The sequence below is a fragment of the Ammospiza caudacuta genome, chromosome 4 (assembly GCF_027887145.1).
Source record: "Ammospiza caudacuta isolate bAmmCau1 chromosome 4, bAmmCau1.pri, whole genome shotgun sequence".
NCBI lineage: Eukaryota > Metazoa > Chordata > Aves > Passeriformes > Passerellidae > Ammospiza > Ammospiza caudacuta.
The window spans coordinates 35,074,027-35,094,381 of record NC_080596.1 but is presented as its reverse complement, the minus strand read 5'-3'; the positions used below and the strand labels follow the sequence as shown (position 1 = coordinate 35,094,381).

At 46.4% G+C, this 20,355-nt stretch overlaps 1 protein-coding gene across 1 annotated transcript; it reads right to left on the bottom strand.

Moving 5' to 3' along the window:
* Nucleotides 1–577: 577 nt before the first annotated feature.
* Nucleotides 578–20,355, bottom strand: LOC131557098 (interleukin-8-like). The gene is made up of 5 exons (XM_058804130.1): nucleotides 20,157–20,355; nucleotides 2,494–2,587; nucleotides 2,110–2,239; nucleotides 1,516–1,599; nucleotides 578–1,032 (listed from the first exon to the last, which is right to left on the bottom strand). The coding sequence occupies exons 2-5, from the start codon at nucleotides 2,555–2,557 to the stop codon at nucleotides 1,023–1,025; spliced, it is 288 nt and encodes a 95-aa protein (XP_058660113.1). The 5' UTR covers nucleotides 2,558–2,587; nucleotides 20,157–20,355; the 3' UTR covers nucleotides 578–1,022.

Here is a 20,355-nt window from a genome sequence, read left to right as displayed (position 1 = left end):
CCTTGTCCCCCTGCAAGGTACAACCCAGCAGTGCCCTAGTGACATTTGCTTTTGATTTTTTTTACCCCAAAACTCTGCCAAGACACTCACCTTCATTCCTGACATATTTCCTTACTGGCCTGGACTGGTTTTTAAAACAGCCACCTATAAATCCCAGCTCCATCACTTGGATGTGGAGCACTTCGGCTGGAGTGTCCCATCACCCTACCACCAACATTGTGCCCTCAAATCACCACCAGGGGAGATAACAGGTTATGATGGGAGGGACCCCTGACAAGAGGGGATAGCTTCATAATGCCTGAGGACAGGGTTAGATGGGATAGTCGGGGGAAATTTTTCCCTGTGAGGGTGGGCAGGCCCTGGCACAGGGTGCCCAGACAAGCTGTGGCTGCCCCTGGACCCCTGGAAGTGTCTAACATCAGGTTGGACAGGGCCTGAAACAACCTGTGATAGTGAAAGGTGTCCCTGTCCATGGCAGCAGGTGGGACTGGATGGGCTTTGAGGTTACTTCTAATCCAAGCTGTCCTATGATTCTATGTCATACACAGCTTCAAAGCTAGGAGATCCAGAGAAAATACAACAGAAAGAAAAATCCTGCATTTTATTGGACTTGAGCTTCCAGAACAGGACATGCCACGCTGTGCCACACAAGCCTCAGACACACACTCTGTTGCCGAGCACTACACATGGAAAAAGTCACAAAGTCATTCTTAAAGAAGCAGGAGCAGCCCCTGACAGGGAACAGTTTCACAGTCCACAGGCAACTAAATAAATGAAGGATTCATATTCACGCTGATCCAGGGACCAAGAGCAGGGGAGAACTTCCCCCCAAACCTGCCACAGGGCTGGGGCCAGCAGTGAGGCCCCCTCCCCACAGCCACTGCCACCAGAGCCACATGTGGGGCTTTTGGGAAGGGGAGGAACACAGGGCAAAGTGAGGAGCAGTCAGGTCTGCACACCTGGGCATCATCTGCCAACCTGCCTCGGGGCTCTGGGCACCAACTTCCTTAGCAGAAAACCTTTTATTTCTTCCTGTGAAAAGCAGAAAGAGGAGAAAGGTGTGAACACAGAGAAAATGGGGTCTGGGAGAGGAAGCTCCTGCCCCAGCCGAGGGAAATCGCTGCTGTTTCCCCAGGGCAGGCATCGCTTGCCAGGATGGCCACAAACCCAGCACAGGCACCACACAGCAGGGCAGCTTTCCCAGCATCATCACACTGCTGCACCAGCCACGAGCAAACCCTGCTCCTGCCACTGCTCCCCACGTGCTGCTCCCCCAAATCTAAATGCAGCACTTGCAGTGTGTAAGCCAGGGGCAGCACGACCCACAGATGGGTCATGTGGGGCTGAACACTGCTTTGCACAGCAAAGTGTTGCCCCTCATTGCTTTGGAAGAGGGTCCTTTGGACAGCAGCAGCTCTCCCAGAGCTCCTGGGCCCACGAGAGCCTCCCAGAACCGTGTACTGGGATGCTGTCCAGGGACACCTGAGCCAAAGGAGTTTCCACCCAACAACTTACGTGCTGGCAATGCGCTTCAGCAGCTTCTTCACCCAGGGGACTTCGGGATTCACACACACCTTCCCAGAGGTTCTTAACTTAATGCTGAAATGCAAGGAGAGTTACTGAGCATTCCTGTCCCCTCCAAAGGCAGGGATTCAAGCAGCCAGAGCTGATGGGGAAGAGTCACATTTTGCTCACAGTACCAACAATTGTAGACAGCTGCCAGAGACAGAGAAAGCCACAGCATGGCTGGGAACAAGCAAGGTGCAACACATTCCTACATGGAGCAGACACTTGAAGCCCTGAACATTGCTCCAAGAATTTTTTCTTGAGATTTACAAATGTATCAACACCAAGCAGCTAGAAAAATCTGGGAAAACTTGTTATGGCTCATGCTGCCTCAGTGTCGGAGGAAGTGCTTCCTCCAGGCTGCAAACACCCCTGCTCCAGCTCGAGGAAACCACGCTTTCCCCTGCTGGAGAGATTCCTTTAGGCCCTGGGGATCCGCATTTCTGCCCCTGACGTTTTTCAGCCAGGAAGCAGGTGGCGCTTTTGGAAAGGTTTAGATTCCAGAAGCGGGATGGTGGCAGCAGAGGAGCCCCCGGCACTTACATGATCTCCGTGCGCCTGCAGCTGCTGCCCACGGGCCTTATCTCAATGCTCTCGTATTTCTTGGGACTGATGTATTCCGAGGTTGTCTTGGCACACCTACAGCTCAGGTTCCCGTTCACCTCCAGGATGGCTGAGAGACAGAGAAGGTGGCAGCTACAGGCACAGACAGGCTGACAGGGACCACAGTGAGAGGCTGCCACCTGCACCTGCTCGGTTCCCTGCTCCCACACCGCTCCCAAAAGCTGAACCAGAGCCCTGCAAAGGATGCTGGTGCTTTTTCCCTGGCAAACAACAAGGCAAGCCCTCACCAAACAGGCAGGAGGATGCCAAGCTCCCCAGTGGCTCTGGGTACAGGATGATGCCAGCAAAGGCACCGGAGCTCACCTGTGTGGGCAGAGTGGGACACCAGCAGCAGCAGCAGCAGCCAAGGGAGCAGGGGGGCTCCCATCCTCAGGGAAGGCTCAGCCCCACAGATGCTCTGCAGGAGCACAAACAGCCCTATTTATCAGGGAGGGTCACGCCCCGACACGGGTACAGAGTTCACAGTTCAGCAGTCACACCCGGCCAGCAGAGACACACAGTTCATTTCTCACATGCTCCCCACAGAGAGCCCAGAAGCTCAGTGTCAATATTTTTAACTAAAACCAGCCATTGGGACGCAGTGCAACGTTTGGATTCCCCACACATCCCCCCCACATAACCCTTCACTCCCTTGAGCATTTACCCCTCAGCCACAAAAAAAAGCCCAGAATGAAAGCAGAGCCCAAGCCCCTGACTAAGCAGGGGGGATTTTAGCATACTCAGACATTTACATATTTCTTTCTTGGGGCTATATCTTCCCCACGCTATTTTTGCCGCCTCTCTCATCAGCAAAAACGCCTCACGCTGTGCCAAGGAAAAACAATCATGATCTCCCTGCCCTATGCTTGCATTCAAATCCTTCAAATTTCACACTTGGCTGGGCGAGTAACTCACCCAGGATGGCCACAGGAGCACCCTGTGCCCTCAGGTGTTGGTGGGATGCGGGCTTTGCCCTAAATAAATTCACTGAAGTCACCAGCCGGGAAGCAAAAGGGGAAGGGGATATGTGGCGAGGCAAGGAGGAAGGAAGAGGCCTCAAGAAAAGAGATGTGGCTGTGTGATAATGTTGTCATTTGGAACTTTCAAATCACATCAGCATTTTATATAGCTGTTACCAAAATAGTAAATATTTTTTTTAAAGTCTTTCATTCAAGCTACACATCTCTCTTTGAAAATCTTGGGTTTTTCCTCTGAGATAGGTCCAAAAGTTTTGTGAAGTGCAAGAGATGAGTGGGGAGTTTAACTCCCTGTACACCAGGATCACAGAGAGGCCAGGGACAATTTCCACGAGCTATTCCCAAAATCCTACAGAAAGAATGGGTGCCTTGCTGTCACAGCAGTGGAAGAGGAGATGACCTTAAAACTGGGTTTTCTTTAACACTTCCAGAGTTCTCAATTTCCTTGCAGAGACTTATTAGAAGGAACACAACTAAGGACTGGTTTTGCTGGGTTGTGGCAGGAGTCTCTTAGAAAAAATGGTGGGAAAGGCAGCATATTAGCAGAGAGATGACTGGTCACCTATGCAAACTGCTATGAAGGCATAAAAGACATCTGAAAATCTTTCTGAAGTTCCTAACTATAAAATGGTCCTGCTTTTTAGAACTGGGAAAAAACAAGAGAAGTGAAAGCAACTTTCCCCAGAAAAGATGGAGCTGGACCATTCAGCTGCTGCACTTTCAGCACTGGAGGAATCCAGCAGCATTCGTGGCAGTGCTTAATGAAATTGGTACAAGAAGAAAATTATCCTTGGACACATGCAACAGACAGAGCAAGATGAGCCAGATCCTGTCCCTGATTTGTGGCCACCTCCTGCCCACCCTGGAAAGAAGCAGGAGCTCCAGAAGCATCAGCTGGATGGACTTTGGGAGGCTGTGTGAATGGCCAGGGTAGCAGACACAGTGCTGTGCTGGATAAGAAAGATGTAAGTGATGAGCACTGGGCTGGTTTCTCAGAAGGAAATGCCACAGCCATGGTGGTGGCAGATATTTCTGCACAAGTGGTAATTCTGCAAAGGGAGAAGCAGGGGGAGGATGTGAGCCATGTCTGCATTTAAGCTGACTGCTTCCTGGATGCCAGGAATTCAGAAGAGTGGCCCTCAAGTAGGGATGTGTGGCATCATCCAGGCCAGCCTCAACTGAAACACATCCAAAGCACCCTCACAGCTTCTCTGTTTTCTGCAGCAGCTGCCCCTGTGCAGGCAAGACTTTGATTTTAGTCATTTTTTATCTAATTCTCACTGGATTTTTGTAATATTTCTTACACCTGTAATACTTTTTAATCCTTCCTAAATCAGAGCCCTCCAAAGAAGTGGTGCAAGCAGCACCTAAAGGCCACAGGGAAAACCTTTTCCATGTTTACCAGGATGGGCAGAAACCCAACTCTGACGTCAGTGCCAAGGAGATGCAGCTCTCCAGCCCTTCAGGGAGGACTCACAAGAGGCTGCATCACAAACATCTGCAGCAAACAAACCTCTCAAAGAGAATCACTTCAGAGAAAGTGATTTTTCAGCTTACTCCTCCTTTGCCCATAACTCACTCAGAGCTCCTTGCAGGAGAGAAAAAAAAAAACCCAACCTGTGGGGTTTTTTTAAATTATCCCCCAAAAACCCCAAGTGCAGTGAATCTTCACCACTGTGGTTTGTGGTCCATCACCTGCTTCAAAGATAAAGATGCTTCCTGCCCAAACCTGAGAAACCTGAAACCCACACACATTTCAGTGTCAACATGACAGCACCAGAATTAGCCAAAACCTAACGAAATCAGTCCAAAATTAGGCTGGGTGAACAGCACATCGAGCTCACTCTTACTTGCTGCCTTCAAGTGAAGATGCATGACTTGCTGCTGATGCAAGGGGACAAAATTGTGAGTTTGGGCCATTTTTGGAGACAGCAGTGGTGTCATGACACCACTACAAGCACATGAGAAACCTGCTCTGGCATCTTTCCAAGTATTTGGTGTGCTGAGGGCTAAAGAAGGGCAGCTTTGAAAGGGATTGGATAAGGAAGATGGAGCAAGGCTAGGAGCAAGAACAAGAGAAATTACAGAACACTTAAGAAACCTAAATCCTAAAAAACCTAAACACTTAAGAAACCTAAACATAACTGCCTCCCTGGTCCATCATGGGGACCTCTGGGGAGCAGCTTTCTACTGCTGAAAGGACAGCAATGCAAAAACAGGGATGCACAGACCCAAGGGGACAGTTTCTGGGAAGTCCTGGCCACCCTAGAGACGCAAACGGCACCGAGTAAGCGCAGGAGGAAACCCCCAGACCTCTGTGGCAGCCCATCCTTGCTGCTAGAAAAGCACCATGAGGAACACCCCAGCACCCCCGTGCTGCTCCAGAGCTCTCCACTGGTTTCCTGCCCGAGTCACTCCAAAACAAACCCAAAACTGAGCACAGGAGCACCGCTACTCCTCAGTGCCACTTCTGCCTGGCACAGAGGATGTCAGGCAGGAATGGCAGCCAAGGACTTTCCCAGAAAGTGTCACCAGGGCCACGTGGCTCAGCTGGCTCCCCACAATTTGCATGTGGGCACAGGAACCGGTCTAGACGCCACAGGTGCCGCCGGGCCCTCAGGCGCCGTTGGCCATTTGCATCAGGGCACCCTGGGACAGCGAGGGCTCAACCATGGAGCAAGGGGATGAGGAGGGAAACCTTCATCCTGGGCCAGGAGGGAGCCAAGGAACAGCAGCTGGGGGTGTTCTAAGTGAGCCGTGCCTGGCGACTTGGCCTTGCTGCCCTCGTGTCAATGGCACGATGTGGCGTTCTACACATCCCCGCTGGATGGAGGAAGGCCTCTGGCTTTGAGCACTTCCTTCTGGGGCTAGGGAAGAAGCATTCCAGGTCTATTCACAAAACCAAAACTCCTCCAGCTACATCCAGCCCAAGCTTCACAAGCTGGGAAGTTTGTGCTGAACTCAAAGGCTGCCATTGCTGGAGCTGAGTTATTCCTACTGGGCAGCACCTTCAGGCAATCACTTGACAACAGCCCTGGCTCTCCAGGAGTGTTATGGCAAAGTCTCCTCCCCTTCCCCTTGAAGACTGATATCTTGATAAATGCAGCTACAAGTTTGGTTAGAGTCCAGTTCAGCATTTTATGTTTTTCCAATTATTTGTGGTTTCCATCTTAGTTGAGCCCATAATTTAGTTGTCTCCACATTACTTGCAGAATAACCCGTAACTACTATATCTGGTAGAGCTTAACATGGCCTTGACCCATTTTCTGCTGGTTATGTCAGAAGACAGCAGCCCATCCACAGAAAACAGTGCTTCTCTCCTCAACCACACACAAGGTAAAAACACACCAGAAATGGACCCAAACTAGACCATGCATCCTGGGCTTACACCTAGGGTTGTTACTTTCATTAATGTCCACTTAATGTTTTGAGGCCCCATCTCTTCTTGCCAAGTGCCTCCCCAATTTTTCCCTTGGGGAAGATGTTTTCCCGACATTTCACCCACAAGACACCATAGGAGTAGATATTTTTCTATTGGGAAAAACCCCAAACAAGCCAAGAGCTGCTGTTCTCCAGCAGCAAGTAGAAGTGCACACAGCAAGGAGGGGAAATCCACGTCTTCACTGAGAAGGAAGCTGCAATACCAATGAAATGAGCAGCCCTCCCTTTTGGAAAGCCCCTTGTCAACTTTTCTCTTGGAACCAGCACCCCTGAATCAGCACTCACACCCAGAGATGCTGCCAGAAGAGACTGAGAAACTCCAGTCCAACTTCTGCAAAGGATGTAAATCTCAGCAGCTGAAAGAATTGATACTGAAAGGAGTCCTCTTAGGCTAAAGCCATCCAGCACTGCCCAGATTTGGGGGCTGCAAGAAAGGTGGCCGGAGCGTGTCCCAGGCTGGGAGGTCACCAAGCTGCGCCCTGCCAGGTAGAAACGCAGAGGGAGATGAAAGGGAGAGAAGAAAGGCTCCAGGAGACACATGAAAGTGAAACCAAGAGCACCAAGCCATGAAACCCACTTTGATCTTTGCTCAGCTTTTATCTTGCCTGTCACCTACCACACACACCCTGAAAACCAGCAAGGCCTCAAGACTCACATCTGTCCCAGGGCACAGCCTTGGCTTAGATACAGAACATTGCTGAGGCTTTTGGGGTATCTGCCCTGCCATCCATACCCCACATTCCCATGGTCTTTGAGGCAGCCAGGAGTGAGCATTTCACCCACCAGTTCTGGCCGTGTGGAGTACAAGGAAGGCACTTGGAAAGATGTTTCCCACTATAACCTAAGCACAACAAAATGAGGGACTTGCCTCTAGGTTAGGGCTGGGGGAACGAGGGCAGCTTAAATGCTGGTATTGTGGATGTTACAAGGTTTAGACTTGCTGTGGCAGGAGGATGTTGTGTAAAACTAAATCTAAAACATACATACACATTTATTTATATATATATATTTAATATATTTTTATAGAATTTTATTTATATACATATATATTTTATATATACATATTTTATATATATATATATATATATATATATATATATATATATATATATATATATATATATATATATATATATGCGCCAGCTAGGTTCTCATTTTGCAGTGCATGCAGGCTCAGAGCCGGGACCACTAGGGGGCAGCAGACACCGCCGTCACAGAGAGCAGCCGGACAAGGAAAAACTGGATCTGCCCAAGCACGCAGATCCCGGCAGAGGATCACAATCCAGGTTAACTGACTGTACAGAAGAAAGGAACGAACATCATTCCAGTGCTACACCTGCCTGCTCTCACCTCAGCGGGCTTTTTGTTTTTTTCCTGAAAGGCAGCTTTCAGAAGCATTTCTGAACCACCAGAACGCAGACCAGGGGAAGGACAGACGAGGCAAGAGCTGAAGTCAAAGAAGGGCTTCCTCCTCTCCCAAAACACACATGCTGGTGCTCTTTGCCCAATTCCCAGGCAAGAGCAGTAGCAAAACTAGCTTGTCTTGATGTTCTGCAGCAAAGCAGAGTTTAGGGGAGGTTTTTGGGTGGGGAGAGGCATGCTGGAAATCCAGAAATGCAGGTTAGACCCCGCAGACCCTGCAGCAATGTAAAGGGACCTTGAGGAAGATGCTGCATGGATCACCCTCAGAGCTGAGGAGCACAGAGAGCTGCCTGCTTCCTCCTGCATGGCCAGGGACTGCATGAAATCCACACCACTCCTGCTTTCCCAAGGTCAGAGACAAGTTGTTAGCATACCTAGAGTTTTGCCAGAGGCATGAGGATACAGGCTGATGTGCTGTGCCTTTCCAGCCTGTGCACCCTGGCCCTATTCCCAGCTGGAAAGCTGGAGGTTAAGCAATGCTAAGCAGAGACAGGAGCTTGACACTGTCCAGCTGCACACCTGGGAACAGCTGGAAGCTGTTGAGTGCCACACAAACCCACAAACACCACGGCTGGAGCAGCTGGACAAGCAGAGCACAGGCTGCCTGCTTCTATCTCTTGAGGGTGTGATTGCACTGTTTGTGGTTAAATCCTGGCAAAGCACACAGTTGGGGTCTCTCCACTGAATCCCGAAGAGGAGCAACAGTGGGATCCAAGTTTAGGAGAGTGCAGGGCAAACATCTGCTATTTCTCCTGGGGTTTTGTATCCCATAGACACATTCAGCCCAGCACAGCAAGTGCTAACACGGGTGCCAGCCTGCAGTGTCAGAGCTCCAGAGAGAAAAGATGAAGGATGGAGAGCCTGGGCAAAGAGGGAGCACTTCCCCCAGGGTTCATGCATGCCCTGGAGAGTGGCAGATAGAAGCAGCCTGTCTGACAGTTATGCCCCAGCCACCCTGAACCTGGTTTTTCCTGCCTGGTATGACTGGTTATCATTCCAGCTGGAGGGGAGTGATACTGGGAAAGTCACCCCACGGGACTGGAGGGCATTCAGCTGCTCCCCAGGGAGTGCAGAGCTCTGCAGGGAATGTGGACAAAATGCATTTCCAAGCAAAACACCTTCAGAAGCCGGGAATTTTAATATTTGGGAAACTACAGCCAATGTAAACCAATGCTTTAAGTCTATCCCACTGCTTCAACACTTATCCAGCCTTTGGAGGCAACAGCAATGGGCCCTCCCCAGCTGAATTCGTCATGCTAAAGGAAATGATGCCCCAAATTCACATGCCTGGGAGTGAGAGACCAACAGGAACACAAGAGGGTGATTCACAGCACATTTCCATCGAGCCCTGCTGTCGGGAGTTTAGTTCAAGCATGGCTTAAAGAAAAAGGCCACGAAGCCATGCAACTGAGAGAAAAGTAACAGGTAGCTGTGAAGCAGTTTCAAAGCAGTTCCCAGCCTGACTTCTATAAACAATTAGTCTCTCTCAGGCATCATTGTATAAACAATAAGGTTCTCAGGCAGTCTTCCCATAACAAAGGTAACATCCTCTCTGGGAAAAGATGGCACCCTGGGAACAGTTATGGAAGTTTTGAGAACCGTTCGTATCACAGTGAGAACACTGATTTTGTTTGATGTAAACAATCAACGGTATTGTAAAACAAAAGGAGTGGTTAGAGTTTTCTCTGTTAGCCTATCATAAAGCTGTATTTTGGAATATGCATGAAGTTCGTTAACACTGTTATTTAAAGTGACTGATCGATCAATAAATTCGGAGTTCGATGCACAATGGTCGTTCTCCCCCTCACTTCAACAAATTGGTGACACCCGGACGTGATAGCGGACACGACGATCGCGGCCACCACGGGGATTGCGAACACCAAAGGATAAGTGAGGACTGGTTCAGGCTCCGAAGCAGCGGGAGCGGCAATAAGCGCGAAATTAAAGCGGAGGAAAAAAGAAAACCGCCGATACGCGCCGTGCCCTGGCGACCATATTGGATGGGTCCAGCTGATACGTGCGGCAGAAGTCTGGGAAAACGCTGCTAGGTGAAAGTGCGCACTTAAAAAGAGGTATGGAAAGACAAGCCGCGTATGAACTTTTTATTATGTTTTTGCAAAACAGGCAAATTAAGGGAATAGACTTATGGAAGGATTGCAAGGTCTTTTGGCTTATGGTCTGGAACGGGGAATCTTTGTGAGTCCCCACACAGTTTACGAGTTAACGGAATTGCGTGAATTTGGTGATTTATTGTCAGAGGCTGCTTTAGAGAGTGGTAAAACTGCCAAGAAGCTAAGCAGGCCATGGCGAGTGATATATGGTGCACTGTTTTACTATCTCTCTGAGTGCAAGACAGCGGCCGCAGCTCGTGGCGCTTCCAAGTCTGTGCTACTCTGAACTCGGCACGGGCGCTCTGCCATGGGGAGCAGCCGCGGTGAGAGACCGCCTAAAACGCTGCGCTATAGCGGCGGGAGCGGAGGCAGCGGCGGGGAGAGCGGAGCCGCCGCCGCGGGAGCCGAGGCGCGCCGCCCCGGGAGAGAGCGAAGCCACCGCGGGGGGAGAGCGAAGCCACCGCGGGGGGAGAGCGAAGCCACCGCGGGGGGAGAGCGAAGCTGCCGCGGGGGGAGCCACGGGTGCAGCGGTGCCTGCAGCAGAGTCAGCCTGCCGGCGAGTAAACAAAGAGCCCAGCGCAGGGGGGGTTTTCGCCCGCTCCGACACACGCACCGCGGGACTGGAGCGCTTTTTGCAGCGGGAGCGTTTCTCCCTCCCCCCACAGCCGGCAAAAGCTTCAGTTTAAGACCTAACAGCCTAATGGATGTAACTTTTGTCAACAAAAGGAAAAGATCCCTGTTGAAATTAAGAAACAAGTGATGGTAAACAAGGAAAGTTAAAGGCACTTTAGTTCTTCCTGGCAGAGACTGAAACAGGAATCAGCGTACTGTATGCATGGGTCAAATTTCGGCCGGTTTGGCTTGGCATTGGTTATGCTGTCTTGAAATCACCTGTATTGGCAGAGACTTTAACATCAGAAGCCCAGATGGCTCAGTCAGTGGAACATCAGACTCTAGAATTATATTTTGAAAAGTTAAAAATGTTAAGATATGTTAGACTGATTGTATGAGTGAGATGTTGTGAGTGTGCTTTTTGATATAGAAATGCTATAGCAAACACGTGAACAAAGTTATTTTAGCTTAATATTTTAGAATCAGGCCTGTAAGTAAGTTATAGTAAATGCTATATTTTATGTCTATAGTAAGTTTTATCTGTTATTAAGTAGTTTAAGTTAAATTAAATGCTAAATACTATTAAGGTTAAGTTTGTTAAGTTTATTTGCTGTTAAGTTCGAGGTCTGTTAAGGTTAAATCATATTAGGTTTAAGATAAGTTAGATTCTGTTAAGTTTGATCTTACATTATTTACAAATAAGTCTAAAATCAGTTAAATTTTGTTATAGTTTTGTTAGAATTAAGAGATTTTACATGTAAGTTCTGTTGATTTAAAATTCTATTAAGTTTAAGTAAAGATAAGTTTAAGTAATGTTAAGTTCTATTAAGTTTAAATATTTTAAGTATTTTAAGTATAAGTGCTATTAAGTTTAAGTGATGTTAGATAGATTTATGCTTTTACGATAGGTGTTTGTTTTATGACTTGTGTTCAAAGTGTTGTTGTGAACATCAGAGAAACCTTGCTAGCTGAAAATACTATTTAGTTATTAGAATTGCCTATTCTTATGTTGCAAAGAGTGTAGCACAGTTAGCCCATAGAATTTTGAAGCCAGTTAAGTTCTATTAATTTGAAAATAAGTCTGCTAAGTTAAGTATTTTAAGTGCTTCAAGTGCATACTACTTTCTCACCACTCCAAATCAACAAAGGACTGAGAATTACCCAGCTGATACCATTTCAGCCAAATGACTAAAGGATTACAGACTATAAAACTGATTTTGAACATTTTTGAGAAACCCAGGGAAGAGGTGGATGTGAAAATCTCAAGGACAGAAAGGATCGTTTTCAGACTTGCCTTTCACCTCCTCTCCAGGTTTACATAAATGAAAACAGCTAACAGCTTTCTTTTCTTAGTCCAATTACCACCTACCGTGCAATGCCTGATAAGGCCCTACATTGTGGCTCAGCTGAGGGTGGTTTTAACCCTTTGGGATAAAACGATGTTGCCGGACGACCAGGGAACTGATTGACATTATTGAATTATCATCTTTCCATATAAAAGGACCGGCAAAAGAGAACTGCCTTGAATGTCACAGCCCACATTGTGCTGCTTGGGTTGCACTGTGTTGTGGAGGTTGTGATGAGACCTTTTGGGTGGATCAGTTGTCACTTTTTCGTTTATGGTGTGATACCTGTAATCATAGACATAACTGGGAACATAATTGGGAGTGGGCTCTACCGAACGAATCAGGACTAAACACTGCCTCAGCTTTAGATCTTTATGAATCACATGAGCAGAAAATCTTGGCTTATTATCGGTGGGAGGTACAGTGTATTTTGAAAAGGGTTAAAGGTTAAAAACTGATAAGAAAAAAAAGGTCAAAGTAAAAACAGAAAAATGAGGTTTACTTTTGTTATATTGCTAGGTGTAGTGGTAGCTGAAGAATTAAGGGTAATACAGTTTAATCAACCTAGAGATAATGTATGAATAACACTTGCTAGACAGATTAATCAGTCGTCGCTTTGTCTCAGCATTGCCAGTATCGTCTCCTCAAGAATTCTGCAGTCTTATTAATAATCGTGCTTTATGTATGCACAATATGGTAAATATTAAATTGCCTGCACAGAAAGGGTATACTGCCAGTCAGGGTGATGGCTACCAACAATGTCTGTTAATTCAATCACTTAATACTCCTTTGCATTCTCCACCTGAGGAGTTGGAGCTTTTTGGAAGTGCAAATGCTAGCATGACCAGCACTTCCAACAGTGGATGGTTTAGCTTTGATTATTCTAATCCTCAAAAGATGAATCCATATAAACAAACATGGGCTACTCTGGATTCAGCTCTAAAGCCAAACATAGTGTCTAAACAACTCTACAGCCATTTTAAAGGCTCTAGCATCATGACACCTAAGAAATTACCTACAGGAATATTTCTGGTTTGTGGAGATAGAGCCTGGAATGGAATACCAGCCCAACCTCAGGGTGGACCTTGTTATTTAGGCAAGTTATCACTATTCCACCCTAATATATTTGTGTTAATGCAATTAAGTCATAAGACAAGCAGGCAAGGGCGCAGCTTACATGACTTGGACTGTAGTCCAGTGGGGGATCCATGGTTCTGGAGTAGATTTAAACAAGTGATTGTTCCAGCTCTCCTACCATGGGGTGCTGCAAGCAAAGCCATGACTCTAGCAAAACAAATAGGGTGTTGGGCTAAGGGTGAACTAAATAAAACTTCACAGATATTAGATATGTTAACTTCAGATGTACAAAGTGTTAATCACGCTGTTCTACAAAATAGAGCTGCTATAGATTTCTTATTATTAGCACAAGGCCATGGGTGTGAAGAGTTTGAAGGGATGTGTTGCATGAACTTATCTGATCATTCTGTATCTATTCATGCTAAGTTAAAGGAGCTATGACTAGGGCTTAACAGCCTTAAGGAAGAAGAAGGATTGGGTATTGATGAGTGGCTTAAAAGTTTAGGATTGGGACCATGGCTAAGAAACCTTGTAAAATATGCTATAGGGATATTAGGTGTACTCTTATTGCTTTTGCTTATCTTGCCTTGTTTCTGTAGCTGTATCCAAAAGATGGTTAGTAGGATGATAGAGAAAATGTGGCAAACTAACCTCCTTTCTTTTAAAGAAAAAGACGGGGGAAATGTCGGGAGTTTAGTTCAAGCATGGCTTAAAGAAAAAGGCCACGAAGCCATGCAACTGAGAGAAAAGTAACAGGTAGCTGTGAAGCAGTTTCAAAGCAGTTCCCAGCCTGACTTCTATAAACAATTAGTCTCTCTCGGGCATCATTGTATAAACAATAAGGTTCTCAGGCAGTCTTCCCATAACAAAGGTAACATCCTCTCTGGGAAAAGATGGCACCCTGGGAACAGTTATGGAAGTTTTGAGAACCGTTCGTATCACAGTGAGAACACTGATTTTGTTTGATGTAAACAATCAACGGTATTGTAAAACAAAAGGAGTGGTTAGAGTTTTCTCTCTTAGCCTATCATAAAGCTGTATTTTGGAATATGCATGAAGTTCGTTAACACTGTTATTTAAAGTGACTGATCGATCAATAAATTCGGAGTTCGATGCACAATGGTCGTTCTCCCCCTCACTTCAACAAATTGGTGACACCCGGACGTGATAGCGGACACGACGATCGCGGCCACCACGGGGATTGCGAACACCAAAGGATAAGTGAGGACTGGTTCAGGCTCCGAAGCAGCGGGAGCGGCAATAAGCGCGAAATTAAAGCGGAGGAAAAAAGAAAACCGCCGATACGCGCCGTGCCCTGGCGACCATATTGGATGGGTCCAGCTGATACGTGCGGCAGAAGTCTGGGAAAACGCTGCTAGGTGAAAGTGCGCACTTAAAAAGAGGTATGGAAAGACAAGCCGCGTATGAACTTTTTATTATGTTTTTGCAAAACAGGCAAATTAAGGGAATAGACTTATGGAAGGATTGCAAGGTCTTTTGGCTTATGGTCTGGAACGGGGAATCTTTGTGAGTCCCCACACAGTTTACGAGTTAACGGAATTGCGTGAATTTGGTGATTTATTGTCAGAGGCTGCTTTAGAGAGTGGTAAAACTGCCAAGAAGCTAAGCAGGCCATGGCGAGTGATATATGGTGCACTGTTTTACTATCTCTCTGAGTGCAAGACAGCGGCCGCAGCTCGTGGCGCTTCCAAGTCTGTGCTACTCTGAACTCGGCACGGGCGCTCTGCCATGGGGAGCAGCCGCGGTGAGAGACCGCCTAAAACGCTGCGCTATAGCGGCGGGAGCGGAGGCAGCGGCGGGGAGAGCGGAGCCGCCGCCGCGGGAGCCGAGGCGCGCCGCCCCGGGAGAGAGCGAAGCCACCGCGGGGGGAGAGCGAAGCCACCGCGGGGGGAGAGCGAAGCCACCGCGGGGGGAGAGCGAAGCTGCCGCGGGGGGAGCCACGGGTGCAGCGGTGCCTGCAGCAGAGTCAGCCTGCCGGCGAGTAAACAAAGAGCCCAGCGCAGGGGGGGTTTTCGCCCGCTCCGACACACGCACCGCGGGACTGGAGCGCTTTTTGCAGCGGGAGCGTTTCTCCCTCCCCCCACAGCCGGCAAAAGCTTCAGTTTAAGACCTAACAGCCTAATGGATGTAACTTTTGTCAACAAAAGGAAAAGATCCCTGTTGAAATTAAGAAACAAGTGATGGTAAACAAGGAAAGTTAAAGGCACTTTAGTTCTTCCTGGCAGAGACTGAAACAGGAATCAGCGTACTGTATGCATGGGTCAAATTTCGGCCGGTTTGGCTTGGCATTGGTTATGCTGTCTTGAAATCACCTGTATTGGCAGAGACTTTAACATCAGAAGCCCAGATGGCTCAGTCAGTGGAACATCAGACTCTAGAATTATATTTTGAAAAGTTAAAAATGTTAAGATATGTTAGACTGATTGTATGAGTGAGATGTTGTGAGTGTGCTTTTTGATATAGAAATGCTATAGCAAACACGTGAACAAAGTTATTTTAGCTTAATATTTTAGAATCAGGCCTGTAAGTAAGTTATAGTAAATGCTATATTTTATGTCTATAGTAAGTTTTATCTGTTATTAAGTAGTTTAAGTTAAATTAAATGCTAAATACTATTAAGGTTAAGTTTGTTAAGTTTATTTGCTGTTAAGTTCGAGGTCTGTTAAGGTTAAATCATATTAGGTTTAAGATAAGTTAGATTCTGTTAAGTTTGATCTTACATTATTTACAAATAAGTCTAAAATCAGTTAAATTTTGTTATAGTTTTGTTAGAATTAAGAGATTTTACATGTAAGTTCTGTTGATTTAAAATTCTATTAAGTTTAAGTAAAGATAAGTTTAAGTAATGTTAAGTTCTATTAAGTTTAAATATTTTAAGTATTTTAAGTATAAGTGCTATTAAGTTTAAGTGATGTTAGATAGATTTATGCTTTTACGATAGGTGTTTGTTTTATGACTTGTGTTCAAAGTGTTGTTGTGAACATCAGAGAAACCTTGCTAGCTGAAAATACTATTTAGTTATTAGAATTGCCTATTCTTATGTTGCAAAGAGTGTAGCACAGTTAGCCCATAGAATTTTGAAGCCAGTTAAGTTCTATTAATTTGAAAATAAGTCTGCTAAGTTAAGTATTTTAAGTGCTTCAAGTGCATACTACTTTCTCACCACTCCAAATCAACAAAGGACTGAGAATTACCCAGCTGATACCATTTCAGCCAAATGACTAAAGGATTACAGACTATAAAACTGATTTTGAACATTTTTGAGAAACCCAGGGAAGAGGTGGATGTGAAAATCTCAAGGACAGAAAGGATCGTTTTCAGACTTGCCTTTCACCTCCTCTCCAGGTTTACATAAATGAAAACAGCTAACAGCTTTCTTTTCTTAGTCCAATTACCACCTACCGTGCAATGCCTGATAAGGCCCTACATTGTGGCTCAGCTGAGGGTGGTTTTAACCCTTTGGGATAAAACGATGTTGCCGGACGACCAGGGAACTGATTGACATTATTGAATTATCATCTTTCCATATAAAAGGACCGGCAAAAGAGAACTGCCTTGAATGTCACAGCCCACATTGTGCTGCTTGGGTTGCACTGTGTTGTGGAGGTTGTGATGAGACCTTTTGGGTGGATCAGTTGTCACTTTTTCGTTTATGGTGTGATACCTGTAATCATAGACATAACTGGGAACATAATTGGGAGTGGGCTCTACCGAACGAATCAGGACTAAACACTGCCTCAGCTTTAGATCTTTATGAATCACATGAGCAGAAAATCTTGGCTTATTATCGGTGGGAGGTACAGTGTATTTTGAAAAGGGTTAAAGGTTAAAAACTGATAAGAAAAAAAAGGTCAAAGTAAAAACAGAAAAATGAGGTTTACTTTTGTTATATTGCTAGGTGTAGTGGTAGCTGAAGAATTAAGGGTAATACAGTTTAATCAACCTAGAGATAATGTATGAATAACACTTGCTAGACAGATTAATCAGTCGTCGCTTTGTCTCAGCATTGCCAGTATCGTCTCCTCAAGAATTCTGCAGTCTTATTAATAATCGTGCTTTATGTATGCACAATATGGTAAATATTAAATTGCCTGCACAGAAAGGGTATACTGCCAGTCAGGGTGATGGCTACCAACAATGTCTGTTAATTCAATCACTTAATACTCCTTTGCATTCTCCACCTGAGGAGTTGGAGCTTTTTGGAAGTGCAAATGCTAGCATGACCAGCACTTCCAACAGTGGATGGTTTAGCTTTGATTATTCTAATCCTCAAAAGATGAATCCATATAAACAAACATGGGCTACTCTGGATTCAGCTCTAAAGCCAAACATAGTGTCTAAACAACTCTACAGCCATTTTAAAGGCTCTAGCATCATGACACCTAAGAAATTACCTACAGGAATATTTCTGGTTTGTGGAGATAGAGCCTGGAATGGAATACCAGCCCAACCTCAGGGTGGACCTTGTTATTTAGGCAAGTTATCACTATTCCACCCTAATATATTTGTGTTAATGCAATTAAGTCATAAGACAAGCAGGCAAGGGCGCAGCTTACATGACTTGGACTGTAGTCCAGTGGGGGATCCATGGTTCTGGAGTAGATTTAAACAAGTGATTGTTCCAGCTCTCCTACCATGGGGTGCTGCAAGCAAAGCCATGACTCTAGCAAAACAAATAGGGTGTTGGGCTAAGGGTGAACTAAATAAAACTTCACAGATATTAGATATGTTAACTTCAGATGTACAAAGTGTTAATCACGCTGTTCTACAAAATAGAGCTGCTATAGATTTCTTATTATTAGCACAAGGCCATGGGTGTGAAGAGTTTGAAGGGATGTGTTGCATGAACTTATCTGATCATTCTGTATCTATTCATGCTAAGTTAAAGGAGCTATGACTAGGGCTTAACAGCCTTAAGGAAGAAGAAGGATTGGGTATTGATGAGTGGCTTAAAAGTTTAGGATTGGGACCATGGCTAAGAAACCTTGTAAAATATGCTATAGGGATATTAGGTGTACTCTTATTGCTTTTGCTTATCTTGCCTTGTTTCTGTAGCTGTATCCAAAAGATGGTTAGTAGGATGATAGAGAAAATGTGGCAAACTAACCTCCTTTCTTTTAAAGAAAAAGACGGGGGAAATGTCGGGAGTTTAGTTCAAGCATGGCTTAAAGAAAAAGGCCACGAAGCCATGCAACTGAGAGAAAAGTAACAGGTAGCTGTGAAGCAGTTTCAAAGCAGTTCCCAGCCTGACTTCTATAAACAATTAGTCTCTCTCGGGCATCATTGTATAAACAATAAGGTTCTCAGGCAGTCTTCCCATAACAAAGGTAACATCCTCTCTGGGAAAAGATGGCACCCTGGGAACAGTTATGGAAGTTTTGAGAACCGTTCGTATCACAGTGAGAACACTGATTTTGTTTGATGTAAACAATCAACGGTATTGTAAAACAAAAGGAGTGGTTAGAGTTTTCTCTCTTAGCCTATCATAAAGCTGTATTTTGGAATATGCATGAAGTTCGTTAACACTGTTATTTAAAGTGACTGATCGATCAATAAATTCGGAGTTCGATGCACAATGGTCGTTCTCCCCCTCACTTCAACACCCTGCCTCACCCAAAGCGTTGTCTCTGCTCTTGGGTCAGCCTGTGGAAGCGTTCAAAGGTCACGGTGCTAAATGCCATCGAGGTATTTTTGCCACTCCAGCTGTAGGCAGGGAGAGGAAGGCTGCTGCGTCCTGCCTTGCAGCCACCGGACACGTGAAGACGTGCAGGAGGTCACAGTCCCCGCAGATCTCCTGACACGTCCTCCCAGCCCCGCCCAGCTGCCCTCCCTGAGAGCGGGGCAATCCAGGTGAGTGTGCGCATCCAACCACGCGTCCGTGGCAGCTCCCGGGCCACCCGCCCCGCCTCCTCGCTGGTGACACCACAGCCATCCGCCCTGCCCGGCTGCTGTTCCCTGCTGCTGTTCCCTCCCTTTCTACCCTCTTTTCTCAGTGCTCGGCTATCAGCGTGTTTGCATGAACAGCAGCACGCTCACCCCTTCCCTCCCCAGCCTCTCCTAAGGTTAGTCATCCTCCTGCCCAGCCTCAAGCCCACGTTACTGCCACACCTACAGAAAAAACCTTCTCTTGAGGTGCACGTAAGCAGAGTAAATTCTTGCATTTCAGGGTCACTGCAGGCCAGCTGCAGCCACCTGCACATAGAGTCACAGACTGGTTTGTGTGGGAAGGGACTTAAACCCCATCCACTTCCACCCCCTGCCATGGGCAGGGACACCTTCCACTATCCCAGGTTGCTCCAGGCCCCATCCAACCTGGCTTTGCACATTTCCAGGGATGAAATGAACTTCCACAGCAAGTTACAAGCATTTAAAATGGAAATAAAAATGCTGTCCTAACCCTCTGTTCTGCAGACAGTGTTTCACTGAGAAAGGCAGGCTATTTCAAAAACACAAAGGGAAAGTTTGCATGGAAAAAGCAGAATCCTGGCTCTGCTCCTTCCTCCAGTCATTCTCTCATTATCCTTCTACTTCCAGCATGACAAGACTGGTCAGGCACACAAAATCTTACACCTCTCCCCAGAAAGAACAAACCAGAAAAAACAAGACACAAGAAACCCAAAAGGCTGTTCATTACAGGCTAACAACTGCTCTCCACATTCCAAATCCATTAGAGAAAACAAACCCTTCCCTTAAGACCACCTTTTTAACCATTCGGAAAATTGCTTGGCACAGAACTCTAACAAAGAGTGAATTCCAACTCAACTGCTTCCATGAGAAGTGGCACTGACACCAACCAGCCTGTGTTTTTCCAAGCAACACCTGGCCAGGAGAAACACTGTGCACATAGAGACTGCTCCCTGCCCCTGAAACAAGGTGAGGCCAAGGCACATATTGCTACGAACAAACAAATTCCTGTTGCAATTCAACAGGGGCCACCGGATAACCACAGCAAAACAATTAGAAAAACCATGTGTACTTACAGAGAGAAGTGTGGCCACGTCAGCAGCTGTGAGAGGAGCAGTGCAGGAGGAGCCATGTCACCTCTGGAGCCACACTGTCCCCCCAGGCCTCTCTGCTGACAGAGGTGGTTGTGCTCCCTGGGGCTCCCACAAGCAGCAGGAAGCTCACTGCAAGGGCAGCTGGCAATGACCGTGCTGCCTGATTCCTTGCAAACCATCC